At 45.8% G+C, this 24,461-nt stretch overlaps 2 protein-coding genes across 2 annotated transcripts in view; one reads left to right on the top strand and one right to left on the bottom strand.

Moving 5' to 3' along the window:
- Positions 1–13,376, top strand: part of LOC119463564 (spastin-like) — a 71,264-nt gene extending 57,888 nt beyond the window's left edge. The window contains 7 exon segments of the mRNA XM_037724396.2: positions 1,547–1,638; positions 1,858–1,937; positions 3,552–3,674; positions 4,891–4,939; positions 4,941–4,962; positions 5,270–5,310; positions 9,868–13,376. Coding sequence (XP_037580324.1) covers positions 1,547–1,638; positions 1,858–1,937; positions 3,552–3,674; positions 4,891–4,939; positions 4,941–4,962; positions 5,270–5,310; positions 9,868–9,990 — 530 coding nt within the window. The 3' untranslated portion in view covers positions 9,991–13,376.
- A 645-nt stretch (positions 13,377–14,021) lies between these two features.
- LOC119463787 (endothelin-converting enzyme homolog) lies at positions 14,022–23,268 on the bottom strand. The gene is made up of 2 exons (XM_049656657.1): positions 22,591–23,268; positions 14,022–17,959 (listed from the first exon to the last, which is right to left on the bottom strand). Exons 1-2 carry the CDS (start codon positions 22,681–22,683, stop codon positions 16,982–16,984), a joined length of 1,071 nt encoding a protein of 356 aa, XP_049512614.1. The 5' UTR covers positions 22,684–23,268; the 3' UTR covers positions 14,022–16,981.
- Between the last annotated feature and the right edge of the window lie 1,193 nt (positions 23,269–24,461).

Here is a 24,461-nt window from a genome sequence, read left to right as displayed (position 1 = left end):
GTCATTGTTTGTTGGCATCTTATGATTTGACTAATAAGATCGGCCCCTCGGTTTCCCTTCTTCTCGTTCAGTAAAAATTAGGGGTGTGCGAATGTCAAAATTTCCGTACACGAATCGAATATGCATAGTTCGCTTCGAATATCGAATCAAATATCGAATGATATGCACATGCAGTTATTAGCAAGTTGGATTAACTTATGTTGGAACATTGCAATTACATTGTCAATGGAAAAAAAAATAGACTAGTAAGCCGTTATACTAAATGTGTATGTGGCTCTTGTTAACTTGGAAAACTTGGTAATTCGCACTGGCTTGTCTGCCCGTAAACTCGGAAGCATTTGGCCCTGTCCCAGTCGTCATTCATTACACTTGCTGATAAGCAATATGCTCAGAACCGGGGGTGGCACTGCGGAAAAAAATAAAGTGCAACCGCGCTGCTGTTAGTAAGCCCGTGCCCCTTGCTACAGAGAAGCTGGCTTTCCCGCAAAGTTCAGGCGTTTAGTGGCTAAGTGTGCTTTACAGGTGAAATTTCGCTAGCAGCACGAAATCATCACAAAATTCAGCACAAAATCGCCCCAATATTCTTAGATTAGGTAGAAACAAATGCTAAGAACCATGTTTGCTCCCGCACAGCCAGCAATAGATTCGATTTGATTCGAGTATTCGTATCCAACTAAATATTCGAAACGAATACGACCATTAAACATGTAATATTCGATAATATTCGATGTTTTCAAATATTTGCACACCCCTGCTAAAAAAATGTGTGTGTGTATATATGTGTATATACAGGGTGTTTCAGCGAACACTTTCAAAAATTCTTAAAGGTTGCCTGTGGCAGATAGTACAATTCTAGTTCGAGCTGGTCCACTCGAAGAGGCGGACATTACTTGCAGAAGAAATTGAAATGCATAATCGAGTAATTAACAGAAATTCACTAATTAAGTTTTTAACTAATTACCTGATGGCCCATATTGCAATTTACAAATTGTAGCCGTGGAGTTCGCAAGGCAGATCCACTTGGAACGAATTCTCGGGATGACACCAGTTTCGAGATAATTCCAAAACTTTGCGCAGAAATGCATTGGCGTTTCAGGTAGGTTCTTAACAAAACGTCGCTTTTTGCATTGAAGCACAAAATTAACTGGAACGCCAATGCAATTCTCTGCAAAGTTCGGGGATTATTATCTCGAAACTGGTGCTCATCCCGAGAATTTGTTCCAAGTGGATCCACCTTGCGAACACCACGGCTACAATTTGTAAATTGCAATATGAGCCATCAGGTAATTAGTTAAAAACTTAATTAGTAAATTTGTGTTAATTAATCGATTATGCGTTTCAAAATTTTGTGCAAGTAATGCTCTTCGAGTAGACCAGCTCATTAACTAGAATTGGGCTATCTGCCACAGGGAACCTCAAATAAATTTTGAAAGCGTTCGCTGAAACACCGTGTGTGTGTGTGGGGGGGGGGGGAGGGGTTCATACAGAGTTCATTCCAACTCGATTGGTTGCTGCAGTTTAGGCATGCCCTGTGTTCTGTGTGCAGATGAGGTTGACTCCTTGCTGAGTGAGAGGAAGGACAATGAGCATGAGGCGACAAGGAGACTCAAGACTGAATTCCTCGTCGAGTTTGATGGGGTGAGTGGGCATCGAACAGTCCCTGTATTCATCTGTGGCCGAGATGCCTTCCATAGCTTGGTCTCAATCTCAAAGCTCTCTTCTTGGCTGTCAGTGTAGACTGTCTGCAGTACTGGTCAGATTGGAGCACACCCATGCTGTCTACGCAGTTGTTGTAACTTGCTCATAAAGTCATATAATCCACTTGCATTGAGCTGATTGTACTGCTCTCTTGTGCAGCTCCACACCGGGAGTGAAGAGCGGATTCTCGTGATGGGTGCCACAAACAGGCCTCAAGAGTTGGATGATGCCGCACTTAGGTGAGTACATGTCTTATCAGCGGCATGAGCACAGGCTGTGTCAGCGATGATTGTCTCCAGTTATGTTCAGTTCTTGAAAAGCAGGGGGGGATTCAAAGGTAAATAATTGCTGCTGGCCAAGACCGTAGCGGTGGTGATAATTGCCAGCAAGCTCCTGTCCATGTTCACATTTCTAGTCATAATCCGCATCACAAAACTAACTATACCTAATGACCTCCCTATTCGCTTCGGTTACCTTGTCAAGAGGTAACAGTGGTAGTGAAGAATTCTGCTGTAAGCATGTTGTTTTAATCTGACATGGCCATTGTTGTAAAGTTGTTTGCCTTTGATACTTCAACTTGTATCGTAGCAGTAAATGTGATCCAAAAGAAGCACGAACAAGGAAATCAAGGGAATAACGAAAAGCAGTTTTGCCGGAAGCAAGCCTGTGCTTTCTTTTTTTAAGTAATGCTGCCAAAGAACCATAGTTGAACTAGAATAACATCCTTGCTATATCACATATATTGTTTATGGATAAGGTTACAATGGGTAGCAAAGTAATAAATCATGTAGCCTTTTGTTTCTTTTCAGAGCTACTGACACTGTGCTGATGTACAGCATGGTCCATCTTTACATCTTAGCTGCTATTAGACTACTACATCAACATTGAACTTGTATCTTTAAACTGCTGCTGGTGTGGCACGTTGTGTGCATTTATCTACACATTGAAAGCGATACACTGGACTTCTGCGAGTTCAACTGTGATGGCACCGACGAAATTAATTGAATCATCCAGCGGGTCAAATTAAATAAGGTGCAGAAAAAAACGCCAGAACTCTTTGCCGATTCATTTGGCAGTCTTTGCCCAATTCTAACATGCCCCCTAATCAAACGTGCACTCGCTTTCTGTGTGTCGAAAGCAGAATAACAACATAGAAATTACATTAAGGTTCCTATGCAAAGCAGAAGTCTAATGTAATTTGTATGGCGCAATGTGACTAGTTTTCTAAAGTCATTTTGCTGCAATACATTCATGTTATGCAGTAAAGCATACAAAGATCCCGCGAAGGTGGTTTCAGTTTCGTATCTGATTGCACTGTGCTGGCATTTTTCAGCCTAATCTTTTTGAAGAAAAGATGCACGTTAGAATCTGGTAAACACCGCACGCAGTTATTGTGATGATGTATTTTTGCATGAAGAGCTTAGGACAGGCCGAAAATAGTTGTTTATGATGAAAGATGACGTGTGTTCAATGCAGTCGCTGTCTTCTAAGCTCTGTCGAGACAGACGCTGCCGCTAAAGGGGTCACTGTTGGGACCACCAAAGGGGTCAAGTGCATGTGTGCTGACTGGTCAAGTTCAAATTATTCAGCGAAGGCCAATTTTAGGATCGAAATAGCGAAAGGTTGGGGCCCATAAAATTTCATGGTTGCTGGCTGGGATCTTCGCTCAAGATCGAATTAACCTGAGTTGAATTAACGGAAGTCTACTGTAATGGGTTAGACTTGATGCAATACCTCCGCTGCGATTGGCAGTGGAATACAAACCACGTGCTCCCTTTAATTAAGAGTTGACCGTGCTGTTGTGAGCTGCAAATAGTCATGTCTAATCATGTTACGCATGTTATTCTTTGCAGGCGTTTTACAAAGCGGGTGTATGTGACCCTACCTGACGAGAACACGCGGGTTGTACTCCTAGAAAAACTGCTCAGGAAGCAGAACAGCCCGCTGTCTCTAGACAAGCTCAAGTACCTGGCCAGGTATGCACCGGGCGATCATGCTTTTCTTTAGTGTTAGCCTCAGTTGGCTAGGGGAGTGCGAATATTGTCAACTTTCGAATAAGGAATCGAGTATTGCCTGATCAAACTTGCAATTGGAGCAAAACTGTCATCCTCACGGCCATACTAGTATATGCATAAAACATGAGGATTTGCATAGTGCAGTGAGCTATATCTCTCAATGAGCCGTACTTTACCGACTATACAGTGATCTTTCACATGAATGATCGGGCATATTTCTTGCGATGAATTTAGTGAGCAAAAATTGGAACACAATGAGGACGACAATAATGTTTCGATTCGCTGAGTATAAACTTTGCAAGATTGAAATTCATTTGAAAGGTTTATATAATTTCGCAAACTGGTTGATCATGTAGCCTCAGGTTGTGTTGGGGCAATGACCTTTTCTGGTAGCTTAGTGGCTATGGCATTGTGCTGCTAAACTTGGAAGTCACGGCTTCGATGCCGGCCATGGTGGCAGCACTTCAGTGGGAGCGAAATGCAAAATTGCTTGTGTACTCATGTGGCCCCAAGCTGGTTGTGCCAGCTGATGCCATAATCGTCGACCGTGGTTTATCATCAAGAGGATGTATTAGAACCAGAGGATGCACTTGCGCTTATGAGAAAGCTCAGAGAAGAAAAGCAACAGGATTGCCGGTTCCGTATTGCAGCATGCAGGTGAAGAGGTTAAGAAATTCAGAATGAATGTGCTTGCGAGAATTCAGTTGCCTGGTATGTACCAGTGCCCAAGACAGCATTTGCGAGGCCGATATAATGTGCAAACTTGGAACCAGAAAACTGGCAAATGAGATGCAGTGTGGGGCCGAACCAGAAATGGGACACCGTGAGAGAAAAACTGGCTGTGCTGGTGGAAAACCAGCCAGGTGGAAACTTTAATTTCCATGTTCGAAACTGCATTCTTTAAGCTGGTGAGAGTACAGTGCTCACGGATTGAAACGCGACAATTTAGGCCTAACCAATGCGCATGCTTTTGTTTCCACCGTCGGTAGTTTGTGTGACATCGGCGCAATCTCGACTCGTACGCTTAGATCAGAGTCCGCGTCAGCTTTCGTGCCCAGATTCGAAGCAACATGGCATGGTACTCTCAAGTAATTGCACAGAAGGAGTGTTCTACCCAAAATTTGCCTGTCGCATTTCAATCCGTGAGCACTGTACCTGTTATTTTTGCTTCATGCAGGGTGACCAGTGGCTACTCTGGAAGTGACCTGACTGCACTAGCCAAAGACTGCTGCGTTAGGTCCAATCAGAGGTATGTTGCCCTTTTGCTAGTTTGTTTCTAAATGAAGGTGTTCAAGTGCTTTCTGGGCCTCTGCACAGTATTGCCACACTAACAGTATTGCCACACAAAGCTGTTGTCATCGACGGAAGGAAACTTAATTCACATGCAGGAGAACCCTGTTGATACAGTCTTCAAGGGATTGTGGGAAAATAAAATGTGAAATAAAACAATTTTTCCACCATAATGTGTAGCACATGTAGCATGTATGTTGGCCGGACTTCAATATGGGATTGCAGGAATGCGCACGTATCTTAACCAGACATATTTATTTTTGCAGAGCTCAATCCTGAGCAAGTCAGGTGTGTCGACCCCAAAAAGGTAAGAGAAACACTTCTGTGTCTGGTTAGGTGTTTATGCCACTTTTGTTCACTGTATGCTGCACAGAAGTTGGCTTAAGTGCGGTCGAACAACTAGCCAATGAAATTTGTAAGAGTCTCTTGTTAAGGTACTTGACATTTTGTTCTCAGTCTCTTCGCTCTGTTCTGTTTGGCAGACTCGCGAGTTGGGCTCTGAATTGAGCAAGAAGCGATTGCGGAGGTGCGAGGTTTGCTCCACAGAAAAGGCAGGTGGAATTCAATGTGGGACTTGCTAACCTGCCAAAACCTCTCTTGCATATGCATCATTAATGCTTGCTCAAGGAAGGAGCTTGCCACGTAATATACTACAGTACGCCTGCTTCTAACGAAAAAAATCGCCTTGTAATGGCGTTTGCGTCTCGCCGCTATTGATCAAGGCACTTTGACTGTCAAGGCCCTGTCCCTCATGGTCGCATAAGTGGCACCATGTGCTGCAAGTACCCTGCACTGCACACTTTTGCACCACACGATGCCAAACCTAATGATTCCATGCATCTAGTGAAACACATGATGCCACCCACCTTGTGACATGCATCACATAGGTTGATGCATTACAGTCGAAACCGGATATATCGAACTCGAAGGGGCTCGCGAAATAGTTCGATACATCAATAATTCGATATATAAAATAACTTTTATACAGAAATGATCAAGGGTATTTTACAGTTGTTTGTTATACAGTCGCCGACCGATAAATAGGACACTTATAATGTGGACATGCTCGGTAATTCGGACAGCTTTGCGGCACCGCCAATGGCCCTGTAAACTTAATATGTAAAGACGACAGATATTTCGGACAGCCGCCAGCTCTACATTCGATTATATGGACTCTCTGTGACTGTAGCGTACGCGTATTCAGCTGCCATTATCTCCTCTGGCAACCTCGATGAGACATGAAGTATGGCCTCAAAGATTTGAGACATCAAATATGGCCTCAGATTACACATAAAACGGTAATCCCTGATGACCTGTCTTGGTCGCAGCACTATGCCTCAGATTAAATTACAGATGCTGATCTTGGAGGCCTAAATTGTGAGGTCGCATCAACATCGCGATCATCACATCCTATTCCGGCATCCCAGCGCATGGCGCGCTCTCGCCATTCTGTTTGTTTAGTTGGCGTTCCAGACAGCGCTCTGCTGGCTTCAAGAAGTCTTTATTGTGAAGTTATTGTCCTGAGTAAGAGGTTTGTGGCGAAAGAAAAGAGAAGAACGAAGTGAACCGAGAGTTCCAAATGGCACGAGACCAATTACCGATTCGCAAGCGTGCACTAGCGAGCAACGCAGTGAGGATGAGCAAGGAGCGCGTAGCTGCTCCCTGCTCCGGGAAGTCGTAGAACAGGGAAGTCGTAGGTTCTTGCTCGACCATTCGACATCATCAACCCGGTTGACATCACCAGATGCACCCTGTTAACATCGTGATGACTGCTGGGGATACCGGTATGGAAAGGCCAGGAGAAGAAGATGGCATTTTTTTTTTATTTTGCGGTGCGCCCGCGGCGCGTAGCGCTGCAGGCGTTTGGCATCAATGATTGTGACTGCATTCTGAACTCGATGTGTGTTTACTTGAAATGTTCAAAAAATATCTGAGGTGGTTTAGAGGCCATTTAAAGATGTGATATAAATGCCCACAAAAAAATTTAATTTTCTATCTAAATGTGCAAAACTTGGGCAATAAGCTTGGGGAAACCCCCAAAACATGTCTTGCAGTAAATGTTTTAGCAAAGTGTGGAACACCAGGCTGAAAACTGAAAGTAGGCTTCGCCCCAAGCCATCTATGGCTTCGTTTGGAATTTGTACAGACAGCTCTCATCGTATGTGAACCGTAGGTGTACATTTCATTTGCTTTACATCCTGTGTGTGACAGCACTGCAGCTGGAGATCTTGCGTCGGCTTGTCTCCTCGACCGTGCTTCCACAAGAAAGCGAGTCGCGTGGCAAACTTGTTTCTCATCCTGTGTTCCTGATCTAAGCCAACGCATGGCACTTGCTGTCGGTCATTCAGTGTTCGCTGAAGACATTTGTAGCCAAAAACCCATACTCAATACGAGAAAACAGGAAGAAAACGTTTTTTTTGTCTGGTATGTTGCCTGTAGGGAAACACTCATCGAGATTGGGTAAATGAGGTTTTACTGCATATAGTTCCGAAAGTCAAGATGCCGCACACTTTATGAAGTGTACTGCGTATTTACCTCGCAATGCTTTGGACATTATGAGGCACGCCGTATAATTCCCCACGCTGTGAGCAGCAGCACCACATGATGCAGTAAATTGGTTGGCTGCATTCATTGTGCCGAGATGGCACTTCACAAAGGATAACTTGACAGCTTTCAATGACCTGCTGCACATTGCATTGTGACACACAACACCAATGCATTACTTTGTAGAGCCTGTGGCAGGTAGCACATGTGCCGTTAACCCTTTACGTTGCAAAGTGGGAACTAGTTTGCAATTAATGTTTTGATTGGTTTCCTTCTGATTTGTTTCAGTGTCAGGCTGTGTTTGAATACATTCTAATGTAAATTGTTGATTTGATCCGAGAGGAAACTTGAAAAGTCTTGTTTGTTTTGTTTGGCATCCAGACTGAGGTGCGTCACTGTGGGAAATGCAAGAAAAAGTTCCCCCCAAGGCTTGTACTTCAAAGATTTGTGTACCGCAATCATTTTGCACACTCTGTGATATTCATGGTGTCTAAATGTAAATTGTATATCCATGTAATAAGTGTAGTGACAGTTCCTAATAATTTAAGAACTTGTTTATACTGACATTTCTCTAGTGATTGATAAAGGAGCTCTAATGTAAGCCTTCCATCACTTCAAATTAAAAGGTCATTCTTTACTGAATTAGGGTGTATCAAATTTATAGGTGAACGATTATTATGTAGTGGAAATATGGAGGCCAAACTTTTTTGAATAGCATGGCATAAGCACAGAAGTAGTGCTGTCACTCCAATGTTGCTGATTTCATAGCATATTCATTATATCGAAATTTGAGGTATTTTTTGTCTACCTGAAGCGATGCTGTGCAAGCAAAGCCCTGAAATCATGCCAAATTGAGTTATTGCTTCCTTTCAAGTGCCATGTAACCATTTCTTGAAGCTCAAGAATGAACTACTGCTTTGCTGACACTGACAAAATGTGGGATGTCATGGGAACCGGTGCGGTAATCTTAAGAGTGTTGTTGCTGGTCATTTGTGCCTTTTAAGGGGCCGCTAATGGCAAAGGTGCCGTTCCTAGTTTTGATCAGGCCATCTCTAGCACCGACTATTGGGTCACAAACTGGTAATATTTCTTTGAAATGTTCTTGTAAACTTTTGAGGCCAGTTTGCCCTTTCATGACATTGTACCATTGCTAGTTATAGGTGAGGCCCTATGGTACTCTTGCATTCATTATTCAGCAACAATGTGCGAGCGCGTGTCAGGTTGGAAAGTAGCATCAATTGGCGGTCGTGTTCCCGGCATAGCAGAGAGGGTTCTGCTGTCACTATTTCAAACATCGCTCCTCCATGCCTGTTTTTGCCCTTTCCCCCGGTTTGGTGCTCAAAGTTTTGGTCTTTCGAAAATGGTAAGGACACAAATGAAAGTGCGCACGAATGCTAACATCTTTCCACTGTTGTGTCCTCCTAGTCTGGTTGCTTTAATGGTTGCGGGTGGCTCGGCATATTCAAAATGTCCGGGCTTTCACCGTTGCTTTGGTGGCGCGACATAAACTGTTCTACACACAGGCCAGTCTTAACACTAGTCAGGACTAGCACTTAGTCCTGTCGTCTTTCTTGTCCCTATTGTTTTTTTCGTCATGAAGTCTCACCAGCAAGCTCAAGTTCATGTCCTTCTGCAACCACTGTTGATCACGTTAGCTAACAAAGTTGGGCTAATAACTAATTATTCTCAAAATGATGCTGCACAGGATTCCTGCTAAATTCGTAGGAGTTCATTACTGATCCACCTCAATTCTGTACTTGGGACAGTGCCCTCTAGTGAACTACAAAGTCAATTGGTTCATTGGTATGACTCTGTTAGCTAGGTAACACGACATTGCAATATGTCATGCAAGCAGTGTTCGCTTCCATGTAACACAGCTCTTGTGACAGAATTGCGCTATGTGTGCAGAAATCTTTTATGAGCTTGTTTCAGCTTTTTAAAAATTACCTGGTATAATTGTCTTTCACAATGTTAACATAAATGCCATTTGTGAGCCAGCTGCACTATACTGTCCACTCCCTGTTACATAGAACTTGGATGAGTTGGCAATACATATTACACTTGCAAAAGTATGCTACGGATAGGATTTCGTTCATAAACAAGTACATACCTTAGACATGGGGCTACTTACAACTAACGTTTACTGAATCATTAACAGTATATTGTCACTTAGTAGTGCACGTGTGAATATACATATATCCAGGAATAAAGATGTCAAGCAGACACGATGGATGATCTTGTCATCGTATGATTCTGTCTTCAGATCATATTGTCTTCTGTCTAACCTATCGCGCACGTTCTGTGCTCTCGTCATTGCCAGATGCGGAACATCACCCTCGAGGATTTCATGACATCGCTCAAGAAGGTTCGCTGCAGCGTCTCGTCGCAGAGCCTGGAGTTCTACGAGCGATGGAACCAGGAGTTTGGCGACATCACCGTCTGACGACGTCGCTGCGCCTTGTTGAGGCCACGGTCATCGCTGCCATCGCGTTTCTTTTCCCTTGTTTGCACTGACACGGAGGGCTCTGTACATAGCAACACAACGTCGCTGGCCTGCTCATGCATGTTACGCTTACTTTTTTTTTAAAACTCATTGTGCCATTTCTGCAGCACGACCTCTGTGAATGAAAGTTTACTCTAATATTGTTGGGCGGAAGTTCAGTTTCAGTGCCTTTCTGGTGCAACAATTGGTGTTGGCATGTAGGACAGTTTGTACGCCTGAAAGGCAGTTAAAAAACGTGCGTGCGGTGAGGAAACATATTTATGCTGTTTTTGCCAGGCTTCAAAATTACTGCCACAGCTTTTGCGAAAGCGTGAAGTCTTGCCTGGCATGCCCAGTTCCAAGCATAGGTGTTGCATCCATGATGCCAGAGCTAAATTATCTTTTGTGCCCTGATGACTTGTTTGAAGGTCCTCTCGTTACGTTGCCGCTTCACTTCATTCATTATTTGGAGGTCTTGCTGCAGAGGTGCATTGTTGCTGTACATAATACCAACGGGCCATATGAACTTTGCATGTGCGGACAATCTTCCAGTGGACAGACAGTGTTAGCAATGCCACGTGATGTTCATACAGCTTTCCCGAGAGAACGCTTTCTCTGTTTCAAGAGAAATGAGCTGCAATACATGTGCAAGAGATGAGTATGCATTCTTTGTTTTACTGTTTTTAATCTGCGTACTTGCAGTGACTGTCCAGTTTGGAAAGCTTGTTCTGTGTGCTTGAACTAGGAACACATTTTAGCATAGATCTCGTTAGATTTCTCGACTTAGTTTGTGGAAGTGCTTTAATGAAGGGAGCACATGAATTGGTGTACAGCTGGCTTGCTGTTAAAATATTTAATGCATCCTTGTAGTTGGCATTAATATTGTGTCATATCCAAGGCTTGTAATTTGAAAAAATGCCTCCAACTTCTAGGAGCATGTTTCTGTATTCTCACAGCGATGCACTTAAGCACTCTCGTAGACTTCTTTGAAAAAGGGAAAAAAAGGACTTTGGTCTCGGTCTGTTCCCCAGCATTGTCCAATAATATAAGCATAATGTTTTTGACTTCCACTGTGCCCATCTTTTAGAGTTTAGATGTTCAGTTTAGAGGATATGTGAATTTAGTCAGGCTGAGTTCTCATGTCACAAAGGCAAATGCACTGAATCTAATTTTGACTGATATGGATATTACGAGTTAGAAACAAAACATTAGAATAATAAGCATTAGTATTTAGCAACTACTTTTGCTGCTCTTCCGTAATATGCGAGTGTGAGCTCATATAGAGTAAGAAGTTTGCGTAAGGTTTGATGAGGCAGGTGAGTTTCAGCCATATAGTTTTCATTGTGGTTTCTTAGAGGGTTTTTCTCTCATACACTCTAATGAAATTTTGGACCTTTTTGGGCTTATCTTGTTGTTAAACAATAGTCATCATCTATCTTGCTTGCCTTTTCTTTCAATGCTGCCAGGACCCAAAGTGCATGTGCGTTATCAGCATGACATGGCATTCTTGACAGTGTGAAATGGCAGCAGGAAAGTAGTGAGCATAACAGTTTTCAAGAAAAGAAACGCGAGCAAGACAGATACGTCCTAAGAGGTGTAAACTACTTTGGAATGCATATGCATGAGAGTTACAGCTTGACTTCTGGACGTGCTTTTTGAATGGGTCTCTGATAGCATCTTCAGTGCTTGAATGGTGCCGAGTGCAAACAGTGCGCTCCTGCAACAGTGGTAGTAGCCATTGATTCGGGATGCTATCTAGCATGCTTGCAAGGTAAACTTTTTTCAGTGCCAAGGAAATGTATTCGCATGCAATCACTGGGACTTGAGTTCGTGCGCCCTTTCGCTATACTGATTTGATGCTTCAACTGTTCTGCAAAAGCCTTTGTACCCAAGAGCGATGCTTGCTTTTCTGCTTACTGTAGCAGAACATGAAAGGTCTTTCTTGGTGACCTCAGTGCCGCATCGTTTAGTCACTTGATATTGCAAACATAGCCTCGCAGGAGATTTGCTTCAATCACTCAAGACTGGCAGCATCAACAATTTTCGTTAATCACTGCAGGGGTGAAGTTAAAAGCTGTGATTTCTTGTTACCAACATCTGTGCCGTCCTTTGGGATCTTCGTTTCTTGTTGCACTGGTGCTAATGTTTTCCTCATAGAAATGCTTAAGATATTTTGCACTGGGGAGTATTTTTCATATAGAGGATTGCAACAGAAGCCAGTGTTTCAAACGATAGTAACCTTTCAACTTGTCTGGCAATATTGGCACCTTTCCTGCAGGCCTGGTGCTTCTCAGTTTGTGCTAGTACCCTCACTCGAGATGTTTCAGCAGCTTTACCAGATCATAAGCCTCATTATCAAGCACGCAGAAACTCGGTCTTCGCCTCCCAACAGTTTTTTATTTTTCAAAGGGGTTGTTTCTCTTTGCCAATTCTCATTACATGTGTGCAGTAGTAGGGGCTCGGAATCTGTCATAGCTTGCAAGACAGTTCATAAATATGGAGAGAAATGCTGTGTTCTTCCTTCAAATGACAGTGCCACCACTAAACTTGTGTCCTGCTACTCTTCATGTTCATCGGTGGTTGCACCATGCATTTTGCAGCTGTACACTGCACTGCCATATGACACGGAACATTCTGTATGATCTAGAGCCTAATTTTGCAGTTTTACTTGTGTTGAGCTTCAAAAACTATGATTGCTTCAACGGGAAAAGAAAAAAACCTAGTGTACTAAGCATGAGCCAAGCAGGTTTCGGGCATGAGTATGCTTGAGGAGCAAGCGTCACTTGAATGCTAGTTAGTTAACCCTTGTGATATTGAACCGCACTGTACATAGCTTATGCCACATCGCTCGCCGCTTTTCACGCTGTACATAACCCTCGCAAAAAAACACACATTCAACTCCTTTTGGGGCCCTTTGCTTTCCACGCTCGTGCCGTTCGAATTTGCTTAGCTGCAAACGAAACGTGCACTTGAAGCAGACGCGTGTTCCAGGCGTGGCGTCAGCTCTGCTCCTCGTCACACGACGTGAAGCGAGTGGGACGCATGCGCGGCCGAGATTGGGTATAGTTCAAGCGAGAGCCACAGGAGGGCATTTGTGTTAAAAACCTATGCACGTGACATTGTCACATTCATTGCAATGCTTGTATTTCCTGCCTGTGCGTGTATATAGTATTTTGCCATTTTCCGGGAATGTAGTTGTTCTGCTGGACCAGAATTGTTTGTGCCGCTTTATACAAACCTGCTTTGTAAGAAAATTCCTCCTCCGTTCATTTTTTTTTTTGCCTGTTGATAGTTTACAGCTAGGTCGCGAAAGGAATGTTTTTAAAATAAATATGGTTTTTACTGAACTGTCTTGTTTTTTGTGTGTGTGTGTGTGTGTGTGTGTGTGTGGGGGGGGGGGGTTGTGGTAATTGGAGCGAGTTGAAGCTTGCTGACACATATCATGTATGCGCTGCTCTGAAGACGCCAAATGCAAATTTGGACTGCATTTAACAAACGCACCACCGTCATCTAGGTGTAGGAGTGAAGCACTGGTTCTGTGTTCCCAAAAACGCATCTTTAGCATCTTTGTCGATAAAAATTGGAGGACACCCGTTTTGGTTGCTTAGTTGCTGTGCTGCTGAGCACTAAATTGCAGAATCAAATCTCGGACACGGCGGGCGCATTTCGATGTGGGTGAAATGCAGAAACGCCACCATGCTTTTTCTTTGAAATGCAACAAACCTCATCAAATTTGGTGTAGTGGTTGCCGAGAAATCGTTTGCCGAGAAAAACTATTTTCTCCTTAATCATGTATTTAGATAGGAGGCCCCGAGCTAAAGCTTCCTCTTAAGTACAACGTCCCGTTTGCATGGGCCCATTACTGCTCCAGCTTTATTTTAAGGAAATGGAATAAAGTAGTAAATTGGACTTTGGCTTCATCTTCTGCCCGTAACGGGCAGAAGATGAAGCCAAAATCCAATTTACTACTTTCCTTTATTCTGTTTCCTTAAAATAAAGCTGGAGCAGTAATGCAATGGGCAAATGGTGCAACAGAACATCCATGTGCTAATGTATGTACTATAGTGGAAAATGCAGAGGATTTACTTAGACGCCAAAACGTGAAGCTGCATTTATTGGACTTGCCTTTAGCACATAGAAACGGGAGAATTAAACATATACAGACGAGTATAGACCTCAATTCAACAGCAAGTCGCACTCGTACAGCCAGGTTATGTGAATGGTGTATACTTAAATGGAGGAAGCGCTCGAACATTCACCAAGAAAATCTGAGAATGAGGGAAGTAAAACGCTTTCAGGCTCGGCACCAACGTATGGCACTGACATTCTGTACTTAAAATTGGAAATCTTGCCCGGGTTGCAGGGCCGATTGGCAATGGGGGCCCACGGTAAAACCACAAATGAGGCAGTGCAGGGTGACATAGGTTGGGACGCTTTTGAAATGGATTTTTGTAGAGAGACTCCGGAACATGCATAAAAAAATAAGGGCAGCTGAAGCGCACTAATATCTGCACATCAAGAAACGTGTACACGGAATGGTCGAAGAGCTCAAGGAAGTTGGTAACTAAGTACAAGTAGACAATCTGCAGTCAAGAAACTGGCGGTAAATGATGGAAACAAAAATGGCATTATCATCAGCCTATTTTTATGTTCCCTGCAGGACGAAGGCCTCTCCCTGCGATCTCCAATTGCCCCTGTCTTGCGCTAGCTGATTGCAACTTGCGCCTGCAAATTTCCTAATTTCATCACCCCACCCTAATTTCCTGCCGTCCTCGACTGCGCTTAATTCCCTTCCCTTGACACCCATTTCGGTTATCCATCCTACGCATTACATGGCCTGCCCAGCTCCATTTCTTTCTCTTAATGTCAACTACAGAATATCTACCCGCCGGGGTGGCTCAGTCCGCTAAGGCGTTGCGCTGCTGAGCACGAGGTCGCGGGATCGAATCCCGGCCGCGGCAGAAGCATTTCGATGGAGGCGAAATGCAAAAACGCCCGTGTGCTTGCGTTGTAGTGCACGTTAAAGAACCCCAGGTGGTCAAAATTAATCCGGAGTCTTCCACTACGGCGTGCCTCATAATCAGAACTGGTTTTGGCACGTAAAACCCCAGAAAGAACTACAGAATATCTGCTGTTCCAGTGTGCTCTTTGATCCACACTGCTCTCTGTCTCTTAACGTTACGGCCTAACATTTTTCGTTCCATCAATTTTTTTCCGCGGTCCTCTTGTTCTGAAGGTTTTTTGTTAACCTCAAAGTTTCTGCCCCGTATGTTAGCACCTGTATAATGCATTGCCCGTACACTTTTCAACGACAGTGGTAATCCCCCAGTCGGGATTTGGTGATGCCTGCCGTATGCATTCCAGCACATTTTTATTCTGTAAATTCTCTTCTCATGATCTGGGTCTCCTGTGAGTAATTGACCTAAATAAACATACTCCTGCTGTGACAGTTTCTAGATATCGACTGGTGATCCTCTGTAGAGTCTGTGCTGGAGTATGTTTATCTCCTGCACAGACTAGAGAGAAAAATGTAGAGATATTCAAAGATGGCAAGAAAGAAGGAAAGAACATTTGTGCGAGAGCACGCCAGGCAGTGCCTTGCTCCTGAGGCTTCGGCTGGCTGCCCTAGGGCAATAAAATTGCGGTAGAACGCATCTCGCGATGAATCCCGACGTTCATGCGATAAGCAATGTAGCCACACCGTATTGCAACCGCAGAGACGCATCATGCACGCAGCCGAGCTCCTCTCTGACTCTTCCCTCTGGACACGCTGCGCCGCCGCGAAGTACGACCTTGAAATACACTTCACTGCATGTCCATGAACCTTAAGTAACCTGGGGAGAAGAAGGTAGAGATGATGGCAATCCAGGATGCAAGTGAGAGCAGAAGGAGCAGTTTATGTAAAGAAGAGGCAGTTTCTAGCTCAAAAGCAGGATGTGGTCACATAAAACACGTGCATGCATGAATGTGCCGCTCTATGCACCGTCAATTATCGCAAATAGGTGTAACAAGATTATCTTATTCGCATTGTTACCACACTGTGTAAATGAATTACAAAGTCAAGGCAAGCCGTTTTCAAGGCGAGTTAAGAGCACGATACACTTTGGACACGCATGACGCTATGTGTGCCCAATGTGTGTTCTTGTGTCCCCTTGTATTTGGGCTATAACTCGCCTGTACTTGATGCGATCGCGCGGCCCAAATGGCGGCTCTTGTCCAACAAAAGTTGGAAGTAACGAGAAAATCAACATCTGTTCGCACCTCTGTCAATATAAAGCCTCATCTCAAGTGATTATTTCATGTATTTTAGAAAATACTGACCTCCTCACTGCTATAGCAGCACGGCGCATCGCTTTCGAGTCGGGGGAATTGAAATACTGTACATGTAAAATGTCACCGACTTTCGCCTTATGGGCCAAGTGCCTTTTCTAAATTTTATGCCCTCCATGGGTATGGTTACTTCGTCCAGATTGCCATAATATTCGTTGGCACAATTACAGCTTAGAGGTCAGCACTTTCAAATAATAAAAACTAAAACCAGTGACAAAGTCATTTTAGTTCCCAGAAAAAAAGTCTCAACCCTGTGCCAAAGCCTCGCACGTGACACTTTCTAACGAGCAGGTAAGTTCAGATTAAATTCAGATAAGTTAAACAGAAAGAAGCAGTCCAACAGAATAGACAAGTAAAAACCTACAGAAAACTAAAAAGAAAGCAAGCAAACAATAACACGATGAATAACGAGCAAAGTGAACATGGGACTATAGCTGCGAGTGGTTCTGACGGAATTCAATAGGAAGTAATTAACGAAATAAACCAGGATTCTCAAGTCCTTAGTGCAATCGTCACACAGTCAAATGACGTTGATTAGGCACGGGGAGTACATTTGAAAATCGGCAGCAGAAAAGAAAAGTGATGGCAACCTACACGAAGCCGCCGAACGGGGTTCCACCGTCTATGTTCCGTGGAAGGTACAGCGCGTCGGCGGGTTCAGTGCCGCTCCGGTGGGACACTTAAAAGCTGCCGCGAATTTTTTCTCATTGGAAACGGGTAAATTGCAACGCAGGGCGTGTGCCGGGTAAGTGTCTGACTCCTTCCACGAGTAGGGATTCTTGGCACAAAGCATGAAGCAGGTCGCGACAAAGAAGAGCTGCTCCTGCGAGTAGCCGAGGATGCCCTGCTGCGTCGGCAGCGAAGCGTATGCCAGGCGGGCCTTCTCGGTACCGGCAGTGTCCGCGAACGTCTCCGGCAGCGCGTTGAAGCCGTGGATGTCGTTTTCGGTGTAGTTAGCCAGCTGAGAAATGACGCACCGAGACTTGTCGAGGAATCTCTCAAACGACTGCGCCGACCACCAGGTTGCAAAGTCGCCCGTCCTTGTCTGAGTGCTGAACCGCGGGTCAAAGGCATGGGACAGCTCGTGACCCAAGACCTTGCCGATGGAGCCGTAGGTCACCGCCGGGGCCACGCCTGGAACCATGAACGGCGGCGCCATGATGGCGGGAGAGATGACCATGATGTGGTACAGGGACAGGTAGAAGGCGTTTACCTTTGTCGAACTCAACGACGACATGTCTTCGCGGTGCACGGGCACCTTCGGGTCCTCGCGGATGAGGCGCTTGTACTTGTCCGATCGCTGCTTCCTCGACTTCATGAACCACTGGAAGAAGGGCTGCGACTGATCCGTCCCCAGGTAGTCGTAAAAGGCGTCCAGCGCCTGGCTGCTGTTCAGGTGCGCCGGAATGGCTATGATGGAAAGGAGGTTGTCCACGTGGTCCATGGCGCCCGCGGCGGTGGACGTGTCCATCCACGACAAGGTGGGGAAGTTGCGCCGCGTGGCGTCGCGCACGGCGTTCCACGTGTCCGTGACGTCATGCACAGCCTGGGACTGTTCCGCGCTGTCGACGAAGAAGCGGGCAAGGGCGTAGCCGGCCATCTGCGAATCAATGTCGCGATTACACTGAGCTTTCTATAACTCAGTAGTTCTTTGCAGCACTGTCGAAGCGGCAGGGCTCCTTAACCTACCCTCAAGATGTGTTCATCCGCGCCGCGTCGTCTGCTTGGCGCCTGCCAATCGCCATCTTGTAGATACATGCCTAATTGTTGGTGGATTGACGTAATGAATGTTTTGACGTTGTAACTGTAAGCTGCGTTTGCATGAATGCGACGATGATGAAGTTAACAATTATGCCTTTGTAGCGTTCCGCATCTTCAACGCATCACAAGTGTTAACGCTGTGGCGCGATCTGCTAACTGGAAATTAAACAACTTTTGCTGTTCAGCGCCGCCTTTGTAGTCTAGCAGCGTCGAAACAAATAGCCGTCTTCAGAAATAACGACAAAAGACACCTAGTGCTTGTGCTCAGCGTGAGGTGAGACTAAGCGGTGACTGATTTTACCATTTATCTTTTGCTGTCAGGGCGGAGAGCCAGTGACATGTGCGAATTCGGATTGAAGCAGGTGGTCTCGGCTTTATGGGCACTGTCATGTCGCTAAGTAATCACGGTTAGGTTCATAGATAGGGTGGCTATTACAGCTGCTGGTGGTAACCACCGCAGTAATTTGCGGTATTGGCAGCTCCACAATCCGTTACATATGAGTCGGCGACACCAAATAAACAAGATTATGGCTAGGACATACAGGTACACGGCGGCTCTTTGGCTTGGTGGTGTGCTAACATTTTCGTTTGTCGCGTCGAATCGAAGTATTTCGTCAAAACCGAAAGGGTCCTCGCTGCCGATCACTTTATTTAGATCGGTCTCATGGATTTCAGCGACGAAACCGTGGAAATAGTTGCGCTGTGCGTGTAAACGTCCGGCCTGCCCTGCGAGCCGCATCAGATTTTTTTTTAAACATGAGCCTTTCATGCGAACGGGAGGTTAGAAAATGGAGGCGCTTGTGCGTTGCGAGCCTTTCCGAAAAGTGTTCGCGGCTTTGCAGCACTGGTACAGTTACGACACTTGACGACCATCATAGGCAGCACTACACTGCGACTCGTGTTATATATCACATATAACATCTCACAATATATAGACAGTAATGTCTGTCGTGCTTTCGGAAGATGACTATAGATATCCTGCCCTGATATAAAATAAAGAGATTAAAAATCAACTGTTAGTTACCTGGTGAGTGTGTCTTTAGATGTTCTTCTTTCTGGGGTTTTTACGTGCCAAAACTAGTTCTGATTATGACGCACGCCGTAGTGGAGGGCTCAGGAATAATTTTGACCACCTGGGGCTCTTTAACGACTTAAAACAAATGAGAGCTCCGTTGTGAGTCGGGGTGCACATTTCTATTTATAGTTAGCTGATCCGTGTGATAAAGGTAGTCTGCGTACGATGACTGGCGCTTGTTCGGGTTTGCAGTACGCAATGTTCCAGGTAGGGCCCGGGCTTGGGAACACAGCAGACACCTGCCGCCCATAGGAATTCTCAAACCACGGAGAAACGTGAGAAGTGAAAGTCAACCAATCGGATCAAGTTGAGTTTATTCCTGCAGGTTTCCAAAGTTTAGGCGAGAGTTTTCTTTTGGCATGTAAATGCATGACTTGGAAACGAATCGAACTAGTTATAATGAAATTTAGCTGTGGGCACGATGTCGGAAAGCAAACTGGCGGTGCTGTGCGCAGGTCGAACGCTCCAAAGCTGGAATGAGCACTGTTTGCAGTTGCTCCAAAATTTTTTTTTTGCGAGCGATTAAACTGACAACTCACCACGTTGAATGATCGAAAACAGCATTGTTAAACTAAAGCATGCTATGAAAACAATAGGTCGTCGCGCGGCATAACATGTGTCATGACAAACTTCAGACCTTGCGAGGTAATTATCATTCCTGCTGCCGTGCCTGCCGGCAAAAGTACATTAGCGAGAACAATTCTGCTGCTTAAAGCATTAGTAACCCTAATGCTGGGGCAGAAAACTATAAACGAACAAAACCGAATGAAGCTTAAGTACATCACTATAATTTATTAAAGTACCTGCCTAAATAAAATATACTCCGCGTTTTGCAACGCCAGCAAGATGTTTAAAATAAATAAAAAGGAAGCAATGGTCTGCTCGCCGGGAAGAAAGAAGTCCCGAGTAAAGTGTTTCCAATAAACCGGCATAGTATCACCTTTTCACAATGCAGAAGTTTCTTATCGAAGTCGCTCTCCGATGGCGGCGTCGTCTGCTTCTTTGGTGAGACGACGAAATTAAACCGATGATATATCGGCTTGGTTTCCCGTTTGCGACGAAGCATTCGCAACTTTAAGCGTTCTCCTTATCTCCCTTCCTATTCTTCGCCACTTTGACACAGTCGATCCTACAGAAATCCACACGGACGCTAGTGCAGTCAGCCTCGGCGCTATTCTTGCTCAACACAAGTCAGACTTCGACAAGTACGTCGTATCTGGAGCCCTTACCTTATCCTCACCAAGGCGGAAGCAGACTGTTATGTTACGGAAAAAGAAAGCGTCGCCATCGTTCTGGGAATAAAAAAAATAAAAAAAAAAAACCGGACAAGATTGCACTCGGTCGTGCAAAGCTTAAGCACAACGATACTGTCGATCCTCAAGTCGTCCAGTGTCGATCCTCAATCCTCCAGTGTGACTACTTGCTGCTACTGCTAGGTATTAACTTGGTTGATGCGAGGTCTTAACTTGTTTTAACTTAACTACGCATTAGGAAGGTATTCTCGAGCGATAATTTTCGGAGGTACCTTCCCTTTCGCGACATTTCGCGTCACTAGCGCTGGACGCGTCGGCGCCTACGAGCGACAGCGTTCCTGGCATGCCACAAACGCAGGCAGGCTAACCAAGGTTGGCACAGTGCCGAGAATGCTGTTCCTTGCCGACGCCGAACGCGTTGGCGATGTTTCGCGTGACTAGCGCTAGACGCGTCGGCGCCTACGAGCGACAGCGTTCCTGGTATGCCACAAATGCAGGCAGGCTAACCAGGGTCGGCACAGTGCCAAGAACGCTGTTGCTTGCCGACGCCGTACGCGTTAGCGACATTTCGCGTGACTAGAGCTGTACGCGTCGGCGGCTACGAGCGACAGCGTTCCTGGCATGCCACAAACGCAGGCAGGCTAACCAAGCTAGGTTGGCACAGTGCCAAGAACGCTGTTGCTTGGCGACGCTGAACGCGTTGGAGGCTAGCCGCTCGATATCAATCGGCCAGCTTCGCTGTGTCTTGAGCTTTGCGCGGCCTAGTGCAAGCTTTCGTCCTTTTTTTCTCCTGCTCAGCGCGCCGCGTAGAGAAGAGAGGCGGGGGTCTGGAAGGGAGGGAGCTGGCGAGGAGAAGATCGCGTGCGCATGCGCCGCGCCGCCCTCCTGGTTGCCATGGCTACGGCGCGGCAGTTTCTTGATACGAACCACATATTACGGCCGGCTTAAACAGCTTCGCGGTTAAAAAAATTTTACCTTACATCTACGGCCGACCATTTAACGTCCTGATCAACATGTCGTCTGCCGGTTGTCTTCCATCAACGATCGATCTGGTCGCCTCGCCAGAAACACTGTCACGACAGCAGCGCACCATCGTCAGATTCACCTGCAGTGGTGTGGCTTCGCATTCCCTCCTCCACTCCCGGACTTTCCACAAAACTGCTGTCTAAGTATGACTGTCCTTACTGGGTTCTATATATGTTAGACGTCCCCTGTGAACTACGTCATTGAAGCCTTCCAATCATGACCTACGGATCAATGGCGTCTTCGGCGTGAAGCGGTTCACGTCGAACGGCTGAAACCCCGCTACAACCCGCCAGTATCGCTTTTTCCCTAGGTCGCCAGGATGGCTCCTGTATCACCGGAGAGTGATTATAGTGAAATATATACGGGTGCCAGCAAAAAACGTCAAAAAATAAAAAAAAAGAAGCGGTCGTTGGTGCTCGTGCTGGCTCTGCTTGGTCGTTGACCGGGGGCTGCCTTCGTGCCTCTTTATTCGCGTCATAAATCGCGCCTAGAGTTAAGCTCGTGCTAGCACTTATTTAAATCGCAGAGAACTAAGCGACAAAGTCTCGCGAATTATCTTCATGGCGCGTGTTGCAAATGAAGTCGGATAGTAACGCCGGATATAAATAAAGTCGGATAGTAGTAAGGCACATACTTGCTGAGCAAGTCTCGTCGGACTGGTACTAGTTTTGAGAAATTTTTCTTGCCTCTGTCTTTATTCTCGAGCGCATTGTATTCGGCATGGCACAATAGGCAAAATTTTACATATTTACCTTTATATCTCGCCATTTGCCCATACGCACATTTGCCACAAAAGGCTCCATACCTAGGCCTCGACAGAATATTCGCCAATCAGCATGAGGTCAGAAGTTATATATGTTCTATGCAGCCAAGCGTAATTAGACACACGTCACAGAAAAGGCTCCAGACAAGATCACGCGAACCACTGCATACACTACGCAGAACCTTGTATTACAAGTAACATTTCCGGAGGCACGTATCTCAACGCACATATGTCACACAATAGACTTGCAGAGAAGAGGCTTTACGAGCCACTGCCAAGGCTTCAAATAAGTATATCTAAACTGACGCGCATAGCTTTGGTACGTGCAATACAAATCAATCGTATCATCGCACCTCATTCACAACGCTGAGGCAATTCAGCGCCGCCGAGATATGAGCGGGCACAGGCGTGTTCCCAGACATGCAGGCCAACAGCGATGACGACATCCCGGCATTATTTCTTGCGATGATGTTCCAGCCGCTGAACAGCACCAAATTCACGTAGCGCGACGATTTGTAAATTCCCAGAATCTCGCGCAGTGCGAAGCCCGTGCTGTTGTAGAGAAGCACTTCCTCGTTCCTTTTGAACTGGACGTGTGCTTCGGCAGATGCTTGTTGATGACGTTCAGCAAGGCGTCGGGCGCCACGTGCTGTCTGACGTCGTAAGCCAGTGCTTCGATGGTGGTGTGGACGCGGGTCTGATCATTGGAGACAATGACGACGAGGAGGGCCAGGTCGGCGTACACGGTGTGAATAATCTCGCCGAATCGTAACGCAGAATCGCGCCCAATCGACGGCGCCACCGACGGTATGCAAGCGGCTACCTTTGCCGGTTCGTAGTCGGCCTTCTCTTCGCTCAAGGCCAAGTCCAGGGAAAATCCGTAGCGCCTGTCCGTCCGCAAATATGGCTGCAAGCTGAGGTGAAACGGCGTCTCCAGGTCGTAGTCTAGCGACAGGCCCAGCAGGTACTCCAACACGTCGAAGTTGTCCGGAAGCTCCGAGGCCGGCCAGGTGACGTTGAACTGATTGAACACGTCGAAGAGGACCTGTGCGTAAAAAGAAAATTGAATTGCGCTGTTTTATGTGCGGATGACCTGCAGGGAACTATGAGGGACACCGTAGTAGAGGGCCCTGGAGTAAGTTTTTACCACCTGGCGTTTCTTTTACGTGCACCAAAAGCAGGCTGCAAGAGCAGTTTTGCATTCCGCCTCTATCGGAATGCGGCAGCGGGGGCCGTCAATCGAACCTTCGACCTCGTTGTTAGTAGTGCGACTCCATAGCCACTGAGTTAGCGCGGCAGAGAGGGAGAAACAAAATGTAGGGAGCTTGAAACCGGAATTTCTAGATAGTGGTGTATGGACTGTGCATGTTTGAATCGTGAAATTTCGCGTGATGCGGTCCCCCTTCCCCCCTCCCCCCCCACACACACATACACATATTATTCAAATGAGGCGCAGAATTTGAAAAAAAGGGAGGCCCAACTTCGCCTGCAACCTTTCATCGTATCGTATATCCCATAGCGAAATAGACAGCTTATTATCGAAACCGACATAGTGTATACTAATTGGAGAAAAAAATAGGACTAGAAATTAAAAAAAATAGGACTATTCAATTTCTCAGCCGAAGTAGGCCACTGCAGATTTCAGCTTCGAACTCCGTTGTAACATTGCAGTCGATTCAGCCATCACTCGTGACGGTGGCATGCACGGCTGTCACACACCTTCTGATGCATAAAGTGACATTTAGCCACGAGAAACTTGCGCATGTGGAATGCGTTAGGGAGTCGTGAAATGCTTATAAAACCGATTTGACGCGTCCTAGCGTTGACGCACGAGCGAGAGAAGCATACATGCTAGCGTACGCTGCCTGAAGCAACGCCAATCCAAGACAAAGCCGTGTCGTCTGCCAATGACACGGCTCAAAAGTTGCCGATTTCTCTGCAACAGATTGGTGGCGCCATCTGTCACCGTGCGGCGAGTTTCTCCGTGTTTTAGCGTAGTGGTGATAGATGCCGCTGCCGTTCCGTTGCAGTGGCATTGTGAGCTGCGTGTGTGTGATCATGGGCTCGGCTTTAACATCCCTGAAATTCCATAACCGATCTCACGAAAACCGCAGAGAGAAGGTTGAACTTCGCTGCCGAGGAGAGTTGAAGTGCAGCGTAAGTCTGCAACATAACTTCCCGCGAAGGCGGCAAGCGGGTTTCAATTTAATTAAATTATGGGGTT

Source organism: Dermacentor silvarum, chromosome 9 (genome assembly GCF_013339745.2).
Source record: "Dermacentor silvarum isolate Dsil-2018 chromosome 9, BIME_Dsil_1.4, whole genome shotgun sequence".
NCBI classification, from domain to species: domain Eukaryota; kingdom Metazoa; phylum Arthropoda; class Arachnida; order Ixodida; family Ixodidae; genus Dermacentor; species Dermacentor silvarum.
Note: the sequence above shows the minus strand (reverse complement) of the source record. Positions and strands in the feature narration are given on the sequence as shown.